We start from the raw sequence: 13,064 nt of genomic DNA, 5'->3' as shown, positions 1-13,064 counted from the left end.
ATATATATATATATATATATATATATATATATATATATATTTTTTTTTGCTTTGTCGCTGTCTCCCGCATTTGCGAGGTAGCGCAAGGAAACAGACGAAAGAAATGGCCCAACCCACCCCAATACACATGTATATACATACACATCCACACACGCAAATATACATACCTACACAGCTTTCCATGGTTTACCCCAGACGCTTCACATGCCCTGATTCAACCCACTGACAGCACGTCAACCCCGGTATACCACATCGATCCAATTCACTCTATTCCTTGCCCTCCTTTCACCCTCCTGTATGTTCAGGCCCCGATCACACAAAATCTTTTTCACTCCATCTTTCCACCTCCAATTTGGTCTCCCACTTCTCCTCATTCCCTCACTCATTCTCTTCATGTGCCCAAACCATTTCAAAACACCCTCTTCTGCTCTCTCAACCACGCTCTTTTTATTTCCACATCTCTCTTACCCTTATGTTACTTCCTCGATCAAACCACCTCACACCACACATTGTACTCAAACATCTCATTTCCAGCACATCCACCCTCCTGCGCACAACTCTATCCATAGCCCACACCTCGCAACCATACAACATTGTTGGAACCACTATTCCTTCAAACATACCCATTTTTGCTTTCCGAGATAATGTTCTCGGCTTCCACACATTCTTCAAGGCTCCCAGGATTTTTGCCCCCTCACACACCCTATGATCCACTTCCGCTTACATGGTTCCATCCGCTGCCAGATCCACTCCCAGATATCTAAAACACTTTACTTCCTCCAGTTTTTCTCCATTCAAACTTACCTCCCAATTGACTTGACCCTCAACCCTACTGTACCTAATAACCTTGCTCTTATTCACATTTACTCTTAACTTTCTTCTTTCACACACTTTACCAAACTCAGTCACCAGCTTCTGCAGTTTCTCACATGAATCAGCCACCAGCGCTGTATCATCAGCGAACAACGACTGACTCACTTCCCAAGCTCTCTCATCCCCAACAGACTTCATACTTGCCCCTCTTTCCAAAACTCTTGCATTCACCTCCCTAACAACCCCATCCATAAACAAATTAAACAACCATGGAGACATCACACACCCCTGCCGCAAACCTACATTCACTGAGAACCAATCACTTTCCTCTCTTCCTACACGTACACATGCCTTACATCCTCGATAAAAACTTTTCACTGCTTCTAACAACTTGCCTCCCACACCATATATTCTTAATACTTTCCACAGAGCATCTCTATCAACTCTATCATATGCCTTCTCCAGATCCATAAAGGCTACATACAAATCCATTTGCGTTTCTAAGTATTTCTCACATACATTCTTCAAAGCAAACACCTGATCCACACATCCTCTACCACTTCTGAAACCACACTGCTCTTCCCCAATCTGAAGCTCTGTACATGCCTTCACCCTCTCAATCAATACCCTCCCATATAATTTACCAGAAATACTCAACAAACTGATACCTCTGAAATTTGAGCACTCACTCTTATCCCCTTTGTCTTTGTACAATGGCACTATGCACGCATTCCGCCAATCCTCAGGCACCTCACCATGAGTCATACATACATTAAATAACCTTACCATCCAGTCAATAATACAGTCACCACCTTTTTTAATAAATTCCACTGCAATACCATCTAAACCTGCTGCCTTGCTGGCTTTCATCTTCTGCAAAGCTTTTACTACCTCTTCTCTGTTTACCAAATCATTTTCCCTAACCCTCTCACTTTGCACACCACCTCGACCAAAACACCCTATATCTGCCACTCTATCATCAAGCACATTCAACAAACCTTCAAAATACTCACTCCATCTCCTTCTCACATCACCACTACTTGTTATCACCTCCCCATTTGTGCCCTTCACTGAAGTTCCCATTTGCTCCCTTGTCTTACGCACTTTATTTACCTCCTTCCAGAACATCTTTTTATTCTCCCTAAAATTTAATGATACTCTCTCACAATTGAGTGGGAGATGTATAAAAGAAAGAGACAGGAGGTCAAGAGAAAGGTGCAAGAGGTGAAAAAGAGGGCAAATGAGAGTTAGGGTCAGAGAGTATCATTAAATTTTAGGGAGAATAAAAAGATGTTCTGGAAGGAGGTGAATAAAGTGCGTAAGACAAGGGAGCAAATGGGAACTTCAGTGAAGGGCACAAATGGGGAGGTGATAACAAGTAGTGGTGATGTGAGAAGGAGATGGAGTGAGTATTTTGAAGGTTTGTTGAATGTGCTTGATGATAGAGTGGCAGATGTAGGGTGTTTTGGTCGAGGTGGTGTGCAAAGTGAAAGGGTTAGGGAAAATGATTTGGTAAACAGAGAAGAGGTAGTAAAAGCTTTGCGGAAGATGAAACCCGGCAAGGCAGCAGGTTTGGATGGTATTGCAGTGGAATTTAATAAAAAAGGGGGTGACTGTATTATTGACTGGTTGGTAAGGTTATTTAATGTATGTATGACTCATGGTGAGGTGCCTGAGGATTGGTGGAATGCGTGCATAGTGCCATTGTACAAAGGCAAAGGGGATAAGAGTGAGTGCTCAAATTACAGAGGTATAAGTTTGTTGAGTATTCCTGGTAAATTATATGGGAGGGTCTTGATTGAGAGGGTGAAGGCTTGTACAGAGCATCAGATTGGGGAAGAGCAGTGTGGTTTCAGAAGTGGTAGAGGATGTGTGGATCAGGTGTTTGCTTTGAAGAATGTATGTGAGAAATACTTAGAAAAGCAAATGGATTTGTATGTAGCATTTATGGATCTGGAGAAGGCATATGATAGAGTTGATAGAGATGCTCTGTGGAAGGTATTAAGAATATATGGTGTGGGAGGCAAGTTGTTAGAAGCAGTGAAAAGTTTTTATCGAGGATGTAAAGCATGTGTACATGTAGGAAGAGAGGAAAGTGATTGGTTCTCAGTGAATGTAGGTTTGCGGCAGGGGTGTGTGATGTCTCCATGGTTGTTTAATTTGTTTATGGATGGGGTTGTTAGGGAGGTGAATGCAAGAGTTTTGGAAAGATGGGCAAGTATGAAGTCTGTTGGGGATGAGAGAGCTTGGGAAGTGAGTCAGTCGATGTTCGCTGATGATACAGCGCTGGTGGCTGATTCATGTGAGAAACTGCAGAAGCTGGTGACTGAGTTTGGTAAAGTGTGTGAAAGAAGAAAGTTAAGAGTAAATGTGAATAAGAGCAAGGTTATTAGGTACAGTAGGGTTGAGGGTCAAGTCAATTGGGAGGTAAGTTTGAATGGAGAAAAACTGGAGGAAGTAAAGTATTTTAGATATCTGGGAGTGGATCTGGCAGCAGATGGAACCATGGAAGCGGAAGGGATCACAGGGTGGGGGAGGGGGCGAAAATTCTGGGAGCCTTGAAGAATGTGTGGAAGTCGAGAACATTATCTCGGAAAGCAAAAATGGGTATGTTTGAAGGAGTAGTGGTTCCAACAATGTTGTATGGTTGCGAGGCGTGGGCTATGGATAGAGTTGTGCGCAGGATGGATGTGCTGGAAATGAGATGTTTGAGGACAATGTGTGGTGTGAGGTGGTTTGATCGAGTAAGGAACCTAAGGGTAAGAGAGATGTGTGGAAATAAAAAGAGAGTGGTTGAGAGAGCAGAAGAGGGTGTTTTGAAATGGTTTGGGCACATGGAGAGAATGAGTGAGGAAAGATTGACCAAGAGGATATATGTGTCGGAGGTGGAGGGAACGAGGAGAAGTGGGAGACCAAATTGGAGGTGGAAAGATGGAGTGAAATAGATTTTGTGTGATCAGGGCCTGAACATGCAGGAGGGTGAAAGGAGGGAAAGGAATAGAGTGAATTGGATCGATGTGGTATACCGGGGTTGACGTGCTGTCAGTGGGTTGAATCAGGGCATGTGAAGCGTCTGGGGTAAACCATGGAAAGCTGTGTGGGTATGTATATTCGCGTGTGTGGACGTGTATGTATATACATGTGCATGGGGGTGGGTTGGGCCATTTCTTTTGTCTGTTTCCTTGCGCTACCTAGCAAACACGGGAGACAGCGACAAAGCAAAAGAAAAAAAAAAGAAAAAATATATATATATATATATATATATATATATATATATATATATATATATATATATATATATATATATATATATATATATAAGGTGTAATCAAAAAGCTCTAATGCTTGGCCTTTATTTTACAGAACAGTTTACATACATCTTTGTAATTGGTCCTCTTCAAAATAATTTCCCATCTTTTTTACCACTCTTGGAAGGAACGATGTAAGTCTTCAACTGCGACTGATCAATTATCATAGATGGTTGGAATGTCATCAAATCTTCTATCTTTCAGCTTCTTTCAGATTTTTGGGAACAGAAAATAAAGTCACATGGAACATAGTCAGATGAATATGTAGGGTATGATATAACAGAAACTTTTTTAACAAAAAAATCTTGAATGGTGACAGCGGTATGTGAAGAAGTGTTGTCATGGTTCAGAAATCATTGACCATTTTCAAATACCTGGTGGCAGTTTCTCCTAACTTTATCCCTGAATCAAATCAGAGCCTCTATATAAAAGGCTTGCTTTATTTCCTACATTTACATATCAGCATATTGCACTACCTCGACAGCACCACCTGTAACAGACAAAGTCTTATAACTTTTCAATCATACCTTATATATCTGGTTTTGGCTTTTAAGAGTGTGTGTAAGAAACACAGAGACAAAAAGATTTCTATGTGGCATTTATGGATCTAAAGAAAGTTGAGAGAGGGTTGAGAGAGGAGCCCCAAGGAAGGTTTTAAGAATATATGGTGTGGAAAAAAAAGTGACTAGAGGCAGAGAGAAGGTTCTATGAAGAGCTTAGACATGTGTGAGAGTAGGAAGAGAGGAGAGTGAGTGGTTCCAGGAGAAGGTTGGTCTGTGGCTGGGGCATTTGATGTCACCATAACTATCTAATTTGTGTGTAGATGGAGAGGTAAAGGAGGGAAATGTAAGGGTCTTGAAAAGAGGGGTGACGCTGTAGTCTGTTGGGGCTGAAGGGGCCTGGGAAGTGAGTCAATTGTTGTTTGCTGATGATACAGCACAGGTGGTATATTCAAGTGAGAAACTAAAATTTAGTGCTGAGTTGTGGAGTGTGTGTGAAAGGAGGAAGTTGAGGGTATATGTGAATAAAAGCTGAGCAGAGGACAGATTAGTTTGGGTGTGAAGTTTCATTGTAGCAGTATCATAACCACTGAGGCCAGGATATGCTCCTACTGCAGGAGAGTTTAACAATTGGGAAAAGTTAGAATTCAGTGCCTAGAGGAGATAATCTAGTGTTCTTGAGTAGCCAAGTCTCACCTTGCCTTCTTGTGGTGACCTTGCTAGTACATCCTTAAGGGTAGAACCAAAGGGAGAGGGATTGCCCAACCCCCTCAAGGAAATAGTTTTTAAAACAGACAAACACTTAAAGTGTACTGAAGTTTTAGCATTTTGGACAATCTGAGAGCCCTGCTGCCTCTGGGAAACACTGTGCTGGAGTTGTCCTCTGCCAGTGGCCTGTAAAGGGTGAGGCACTAGTCGGTAAGAAGTGGTAATGGAACCCACCAGTTTTGCCAGGAAATTAAAGGGACAAGCAATTCAGGGCAATGGCTCTGAATATTAATGTGATGACTGGTGAGAATAAAAGGTTGGAGCCTGTAATCTAAAAGTTATAGTTTGGATGTGCTGGGAATTGGGGAAACCCATATCCTTAGGCATGGTGTATGGAGTGAAAATGGAAATGAATGTCAGTTGTGGGAAGGTATGGAAGGAGTGGTATAGACAGGAAAGAATGAAAATTATCAGGGAAGAGGGAGAGATGGATGTGTAACTGTGTTATCACCAAGAGTATGGGAGGGTGTTACACAGCATGGATGGATCAAGAATAACATGGGTTAAAAGACTGGAACTGTGAAGTATGCATGGGTATGTGAATATGAAGACTGTGTGAGGTAAGGATGAAATGAAATGTTTCTGGAAAAATCTGAATGACTGTATAAATGGGTTAGAGAGAGAGAAAGAGAAAGGTGGTTGCATTGGTGATATGAATGAGAAGATAGGATGTGATAAAATTGGTAAGATAATTGGTAAATGAGGAGTGACTGGAGAAAATGAGAATGGAAGTTATCTTGTGGATATCTGTGCTGAGAAGGGTTTATTCCTTGCAAACACCTTTTTCTGACACAGAATGATCCACAGGTATAAAAGGATCAAAAATGACAGCAGACAAGGGTTTGACTGACTATGTGGCTGTTCATGAAAGGCTGAGAAAGGTTGTGCTGGATGTAAGAATAGAGAGGATTCTTTGGATATTTTGACCATTTTGCAGTCCTTGTGGAGGTTAGTATCAGGGAGAAGTGGAGGTATGGCATAAAGAAGAATGAAGAGGTAAAAGTATTGGCAAGGGAGAAGATGTATCAGAAAGAATACAAAAAGGAATATGAAAGAATGGTGATAGTTTACATGACGGTGGAGTAAATGCATTCATGTGTGAATGTACTTCAAAAAGTTTGCAGACCAAATAATTGGGTAAAAGGTTCTGAGATATAAGAATAAAAGTGGAAATGCATGGTGCCTAGATGAGATTATCAAATCTGCGGAAGAAAAGAAAATGGCATATGGTAGATTGCTTGAAAAGACTAAACTAAAGGAAGTTCTACAAAGGAGGGAAGATGTGTAAGTGGAATGTTAATGAACTAACAGAGGAAAGCAAAGAGAGAGTGGATAAAGATTATTGGAAGAAAGTTGAGTAAACAGTTTAGGGAAAATAAGAAATTGTACTGGAAGGAGGCAAAAAAGGAAAGAGGTGGATGTATGAGTGGAAATGTAAATGCAAGAAGTAAGGAAGGGGAGGTGCTGAATCAAAAGGAGGAAATGAAAATAAGATGAAAAGAGTATTTGATAAACTGATGAATGTTAAAAGAGGAAAGATAGCAGTTGCTATATGCACGGGTATGACCAATGAGACCAATGGAAGAAAAATGATACATGTGCATGGGTTTATAGCACGAAGGGAGGTAAAAGGAGTGATATGAGGTTGAAGGAAGGAAAGGCACCTGGAGTGGATGAGATAACAGCTGAAATGTTGAAGTATAGAAAAGAAAGTGTGATAGAATGAATGCATATAATATGTAGCTTAGCATGGAAACAGATGGATGAGCCTGAGGATTTGGTGAAAGCTATTACTGCTCCTTCATTCAGAGGAAAAAGTGCTAAGGATGTGTATAGTAATTATAAGGGAAAAAGTCTGTAAAGTATACAAAGAAAAGTGTTTGTATGAGTCTTGATTGACAGAGGTGGAAGTGACAGAATGCAGAATAAGTAAGGAAGAAGGGGGTTTTGGAGAAGGTAGGGGATGTGTGGATCACATTTTTGTGGTGGAAATTACTGTAGAAAAGTATCTAGAAAAAGGTACAAAGTTGTATGCAGCTTAATGAATCTGTAGAAAGCATAAGACTGAGTCAAGAAGAGTGCTTGATGGGACGTGTTTAGGATATATGGGGCAGGGGTCAACAGATGGATGTGTAAAAGCCTTCTAGAGCAGCAAATGCACGACTGGTTAGACACTTGAGCGAAACTTCTGTATGCATGTGGGGGTGAAGCTGGGCTGTGATGTCACCATGGCTTTTTAACATACATGTGGATCGAGTGATTAAGGAGATGAAAACAAAACTAGGGAAAGGGGGTGCAGAGATGGAGTGTGGTTGTTGGGTATGGTGGCAACTGACAAACACTGTAAATGTACTATTATGTGTGTAAGTGTAGGCAAATTAAGTAAAATGCAAGTAAAAGAAAAGAAATGGTGTTTCAAAGTAAATAGAGTGAGAGTAAAAACTTTAGAAACCCATATGGAGTGAGAGAGGAAAGTGTATCAAAGTGCATCGTAGATGTAGGGGAAGAAAGACAAGAAGACATGACAGAATTCAAGTATTTGGTGATATGGAAGGACAGATAAGGGAGAGAACAATACAAGGTAGAAGAGTCACTGGCTCTCTCAAAAGTTTAAAATAAAGGGGTAATGGAAAATATGAATAAAAAAAGGAATAAGGAACATCTTTGTCCTCACAATTGGTCCCCCACACTTCCCCTTTGTTCCCTCCCCCTCGACACAAACCCTCTTTGTTAATTTTCTTCCACTTTTTTTTTCCTCCCATGGGGGGCCCAAAAAAAAAACAAAAAAAAACCTTTTTCCTTGGCTTTTTCAAGGGGGGTTTTTTTTTCCCAAAATTCCTTATGGGTAAAAATTATTAAAACAAAATTAAAAAATTTTTGTTTTTAAAAAATTTTATTTAGCTTTCCTCCCCCTTTTGGGGCACCCAAAACCAAAAAAAATCCAACCCCCCCCAAACCCAACAAATTTAACACATCCTCCCCCCCATACCCATTTTCCTTTCAATATTTTTCCCCCTCCCCCCCCCTTTTAAAGGCCCCCCAAAAATTTTTTTCCCCCTTTTTCCCCCCTTTGTTCCACTTCCCTTCCCAAAACCCCCTTTTCCCTGCCCCAATCCACCCCAGATATCTAAAACACTTTACTTTCCCCCAGTTTTTCTCCATTCAAACTCACCTCCCAATTGACTTGACCCTCAACCCTACTGACCTAATAACCTTTTTCTTATTTACATTTACTCTTTAAATTTCTTTTCCCCACACTTTACCAAAACCGTCACAAGCTTCTGCAGTTTCTCACATGAATCACCACCAGCCTTATCATCACGAACAACAACTGACCACTTCCCAAGCTCCTCAACCCCAACAGACTTCATACTTTTCCCCTTTTCCCAAAAATCTTGCATTACCTCCCAACAAAACCCCCCATAAACAAATTAAACAAACCCTGGGGACATCACACACCCCGCCGCAAACCTACATTCACTGAGAAACCCAACACTTTCCTCTCTTCCACACTACAAGCCTTACACCCCGATAAAAACTTTTTACGCTTTAACAACTTCCCCCACACATATTTCTTAATACCCTTTCCCCAAGCATCTCACAACTCTATCATATCTTCCCAGATCCATAAATGCTACATACAAAAACCATTTTCTTTCTAAGTATTTCTCACATACATTCTTCAAAGCAAACCCTATCCCACATCCTCTACCACTTCAAACCACACTCTCTTCCCCCAATCTGATGCTCTGTCATCTTTCACCCCCAATCAATACCCTCCCCTATAATTTTCCAGGAAACTCAACAAACTTTTACCCCTGTAATTTGACACTCACCTTATCCCCTTTTCCTTTTTACAAAGGCACTAGCCGCATTCCGCCAATCCTCAGGACCTCACCTGATCAACAACTTTAAATAACCTTACCAACCATCAAAAATACATCCCCCCTTTTTTTAAAAAATTTCCACTGCAAAAACCATCCAAACCTGCTGCCTTCCGGGTTTTCATTTTCCCCCGCAAAGTTTTTACTCCCTTTTTCTCTTTTCCCAAAAATCTTTTTCCCCCCTCTCACTTTGCACACCACCCGCCCAAAACCCCAAATATTTGCCGCTGTCTCCCGGTTTGCGATTTACGAAAGGGAAACAGCCAAAGAAAGGCCCAACCCACCCCCATACACATGTAAAAATAAAAAACGCCACACACGCAAATTTTACATACCTAAAACAGTTTTCCAAAGGTTTTACCCCAGACGTTTTCACATGCCTTGATTCAACCCCACTACAGCACGCAACCCCGGTTTTCCACACCCCGCCCCAAATTTTCACCTTTTTCCTTACCCCCTTTAAACCCCCTGCATTTCGGGGGCCCGATCAAAACAAAACCCTTTTTTCACTCCATCTTTTTTTCATACTATTCGCTTTTTTCCCGCGATAGCGGGTAGCGTTAAAAAACAGAGGACGGGGGGGGGGCCTTTGGGGGGGGGGAACGGGGGGGGGGGGGGGGGGGGTTTTCCCCAAACCCACCTGGCCCTCTTCCTTTTCCTTTTTTTTTTGGGAAAAAAAAAGAAAAAAAAAAAAAAACAAAGGGGGAGGTTTTTTCCACCCCCAAACGCCCCCTTTCCCCTTTAAAGTCGCCTTCTATGACAGCAGGGAATTGGGGGAAGTTTTCTTTTTCCCCTACCCCCAGGAATATATTAACATAAATATATATATATATATTTTATAAAATTAAAAATAAAAATTTAAAAATATATAAATATATATATAAAAATAATAAAAAGAATGAGCAAAGAAAGACTGACTAAGAGGATCTTTAATTTTTAAAAGTAGATGAAACAAAGGGAATGGGGAACCTAAAAGGAATAAAAGGGAATGACATAAAAATAAATTAAATATAATATATTTTATAAAATTTTAAATATTAAAAAATATTTTATATATTTTAATTTAATCCTCGAAAAAAAACTTTTCGGGGGTTTTAAGAACAGTGAAAATTTTTTTTTCCGGGGATTAAGGCTTTCGTACTGTGGGAAGAAATGATTGGTTTCTCAGTAAAATGTAGGTTTCGGCGGGGGTGTGTGATGTCTCCAGGGTTTTTAATTTTTTTAGGAGGGGGTTGTTAGGGGGGTGAATGAAAATTTTTTTTTGGAAAGGGGCAATTTAATGAATCTTTTGTGGAGGAGGTTTGGGGAAGTGAGCATTTGTTTTCCTGATGATAAAAGCGCTGGGGGATTCATGTAGAAACTCAAAGCGGGGTGACTGAGTTTCGGAAAAGTGTGGAAAGAAAAAATTTTAAGATAAATTTAAAAGAGAAAGGTTTTTAAGGGAACATGGGTTTTTGGGGCCCAAGTCAATTGGGGGGAAAGTTTGAATGAAGAAAAACTGGGAAGAAAAAGTTTTTAGATACGGGGAGTGATCGGGCACGGAGGGAAACCCCTTAAGCGGAAGTGGATAAAAAGGGGGGGGAAAGGGGGGGAAAAAAAAGGGAGCCTTAAGAATGTGTAAAAACCCGAGAACTTTATCCGGAAAGCAAAAAGGGGTTGGGTTTTTAAGGAAATTTTTTTCCCAACAATTTTGATTCTTGCGGGGCCCGGGGGGCTAGGGAAAGAGTTTTGCGAAGGGGGAAAGTTTGGCGGGAAATGACATGTTTGGGGACAATGTGGGGTGTGAGGTTTTGATCAAGAAAGTAACATAAGGGTAAGAAGATGTGGTAAATAAAAAAGCGGGTTGAGAGAGAGAAGAGGGGTTTTTTTGAAAGGGTTTTGGGCACAGGGAGAGAAAGTGAGGAAAAATTGCCCCAAAGAGGAAAAATTTTTCCCGGGGGTGGGGGAAGAGGAAAGGGGGAAACCCAAAAATTGGGAGGGGGAAAGATGGAGTAAAAAAGGGTTTTTTGGGGGATCGGGCCTGAACATGCAGGGGGGTGAAAGGGGGGCAAAAAAATTTAGAGGAATTGGATCGATTTTGGTAAAACCGGGGGTTGACATGCGTCAGTGGATTGAATCGGGGCATGTAAGCGTCGGGTTTAAACCAAAAGGGAAAGTTTGAAAAAGGAATGTATTTTTCCCGGTTGGACGTGTATGCAATACAGGGTGAAAGGGGGGGTTGGTGGGCCTTTTCTTTTGTCTGTTTCCTGCGCAAACCTCGCAAACGGGGAGACAGGGGAAAAAAAAAAAAAAAAAAAACCATTTGCTTTTCTAAGCATTTCCCTCACATACATTCTTCAAACAAACCCTTTGATCCACAAAAATCCCTACCCTTCTGAAACCACACCCCTTTTTCCCCAACTTAAATGCCTAAAAATGCCTTCACCCTCTCAATCAATACCGCCCATAAAAATTTACCGGGAATACTCAAAAAAACTTATACCTCTAAAATTTTTGAGCACTCACTTTTAAACCCCTTTGCCTTTGTAAAATTTGGCACTATGCATAAATTCCGCCAATCCTCGGGCCACCTCCCCAAAGAGCCCCAACATACAATAAATAACCTTACCAAACCAGTAAAATAAAACATAAACCCCCTTTTTTAATAAATTCCACCCCAATACCAAACCAAACCTGCTGCCTTCCCGGTTTTCCCTTTTCCCCGCAAAGGTTTTTACTCCCCTTTTTCTCTGTTACCAAATCATTTCCCCAAACCCCTCTAAATTTTGCACCCCCAACCCGGGCCCAAAAAACACCCTATTTCTGCCACTCTATCATCAAACATTTTCAAAAAACCTTCAAAATACTCACCCCAAACTCGTTCCCCAACCTCCCCACTACTTGTTATCACCTCCCCATTTTGTCCCCTTTCACTAAAATTTCCCCCTTTTGGGCTTCCTTTTGGCTTACGCCCTTTATTTACCTCCTTCCAGAAAAACTTTCATTCCCCCAAAATTTAATGATACTCTCTCACCCCAACTCTCATTTCCCCCTCTTTTTTAAACCCTTGCAACCTTTCTCTTGACCTGTCCCTTTTTTTATACACCCTTTTATAATAATATTTTTTAAATACTTTTTTTTTTATACATATAAATATATTTATATATATTATATATATATAAATATAAAATTATTAAATATATATATATATTCTTTTTTTTTTTTCTTTTATACAAATTCGCCATTTCCCGCTTTAGCGAGGAAGGGGTTTAGAAACAAAAGGACGGGGCCCCTTTAAAGGGAAAACCCTCACCGGGGCCCCCCCTTCTCTTTTCCCCTTTTTTTTGGGGAAAAAAAAAAAAAAAAATTGAGAGGGGAGGTTTTCCCAGCACCCCCCCCCCTCCCCTTTAGTCGCCTTCTACGACACGCAGGGAATCCCGGGGGAAGAAAACTTTCCCCTATCCCCGGGGAAATAAATTATATATATAAATATAAAAAAATATATATAAAATTATATATATAAAAAAATAAAAATATATATAAATTTTTCTTCTTTCAAACTTTTCCCCCATTTCCCCCCGCATTACGGGGTTTACTTTAAAGGGAACAGGGGCCGGGGCCTTGAGGAAAAACCCTCACCGGGAAAAATTTCTCTTTCCCTTTTTTTAAAAATTTAATTTTTTTTATTTTCGTGCCCTCCCCGCTTTTGCGAGGTAGCACAAAAAAAACAGACAAAGAAAGGGGCCCAAACCCCCCCCCCATACACAGTATATACATACGTCCACACACCAAATATACTTACCTACACGCTT

At 40.7% G+C, this 13,064-nt stretch overlaps 1 protein-coding gene across 3 annotated transcripts in view; it reads right to left on the bottom strand.

Moving 5' to 3' along the window:
- LOC139756702 (uncharacterized) overlaps positions 1-13,064 on the bottom strand; it is a 294,843-nt gene that overhangs the window by 35,831 nt on the left and 245,948 nt on the right. The window contains exon 17 of one of the 3 annotated variants that reach the window (XM_071676758.1): positions 4,153-4,611. The exons of 1 other annotated variant lie outside the window; for it this stretch is intronic. In XM_071676758.1, the coding sequence (XP_071532859.1) occupies positions 4,574-4,611 (38 nt within the window). In that variant the 3' untranslated portion in view covers positions 4,153-4,573. One more of the 3 variants, XM_071676671.1, reaches the window with a different exon arrangement.

Source organism: Panulirus ornatus, chromosome 1 (genome assembly GCF_036320965.1).
Source record: "Panulirus ornatus isolate Po-2019 chromosome 1, ASM3632096v1, whole genome shotgun sequence".
In the NCBI taxonomy this organism is placed as follows: Eukaryota; Metazoa; Arthropoda; class Malacostraca; order Decapoda; family Palinuridae; genus Panulirus; species Panulirus ornatus.
This window is presented reverse-complemented; position numbering and strand designations above follow the sequence as displayed.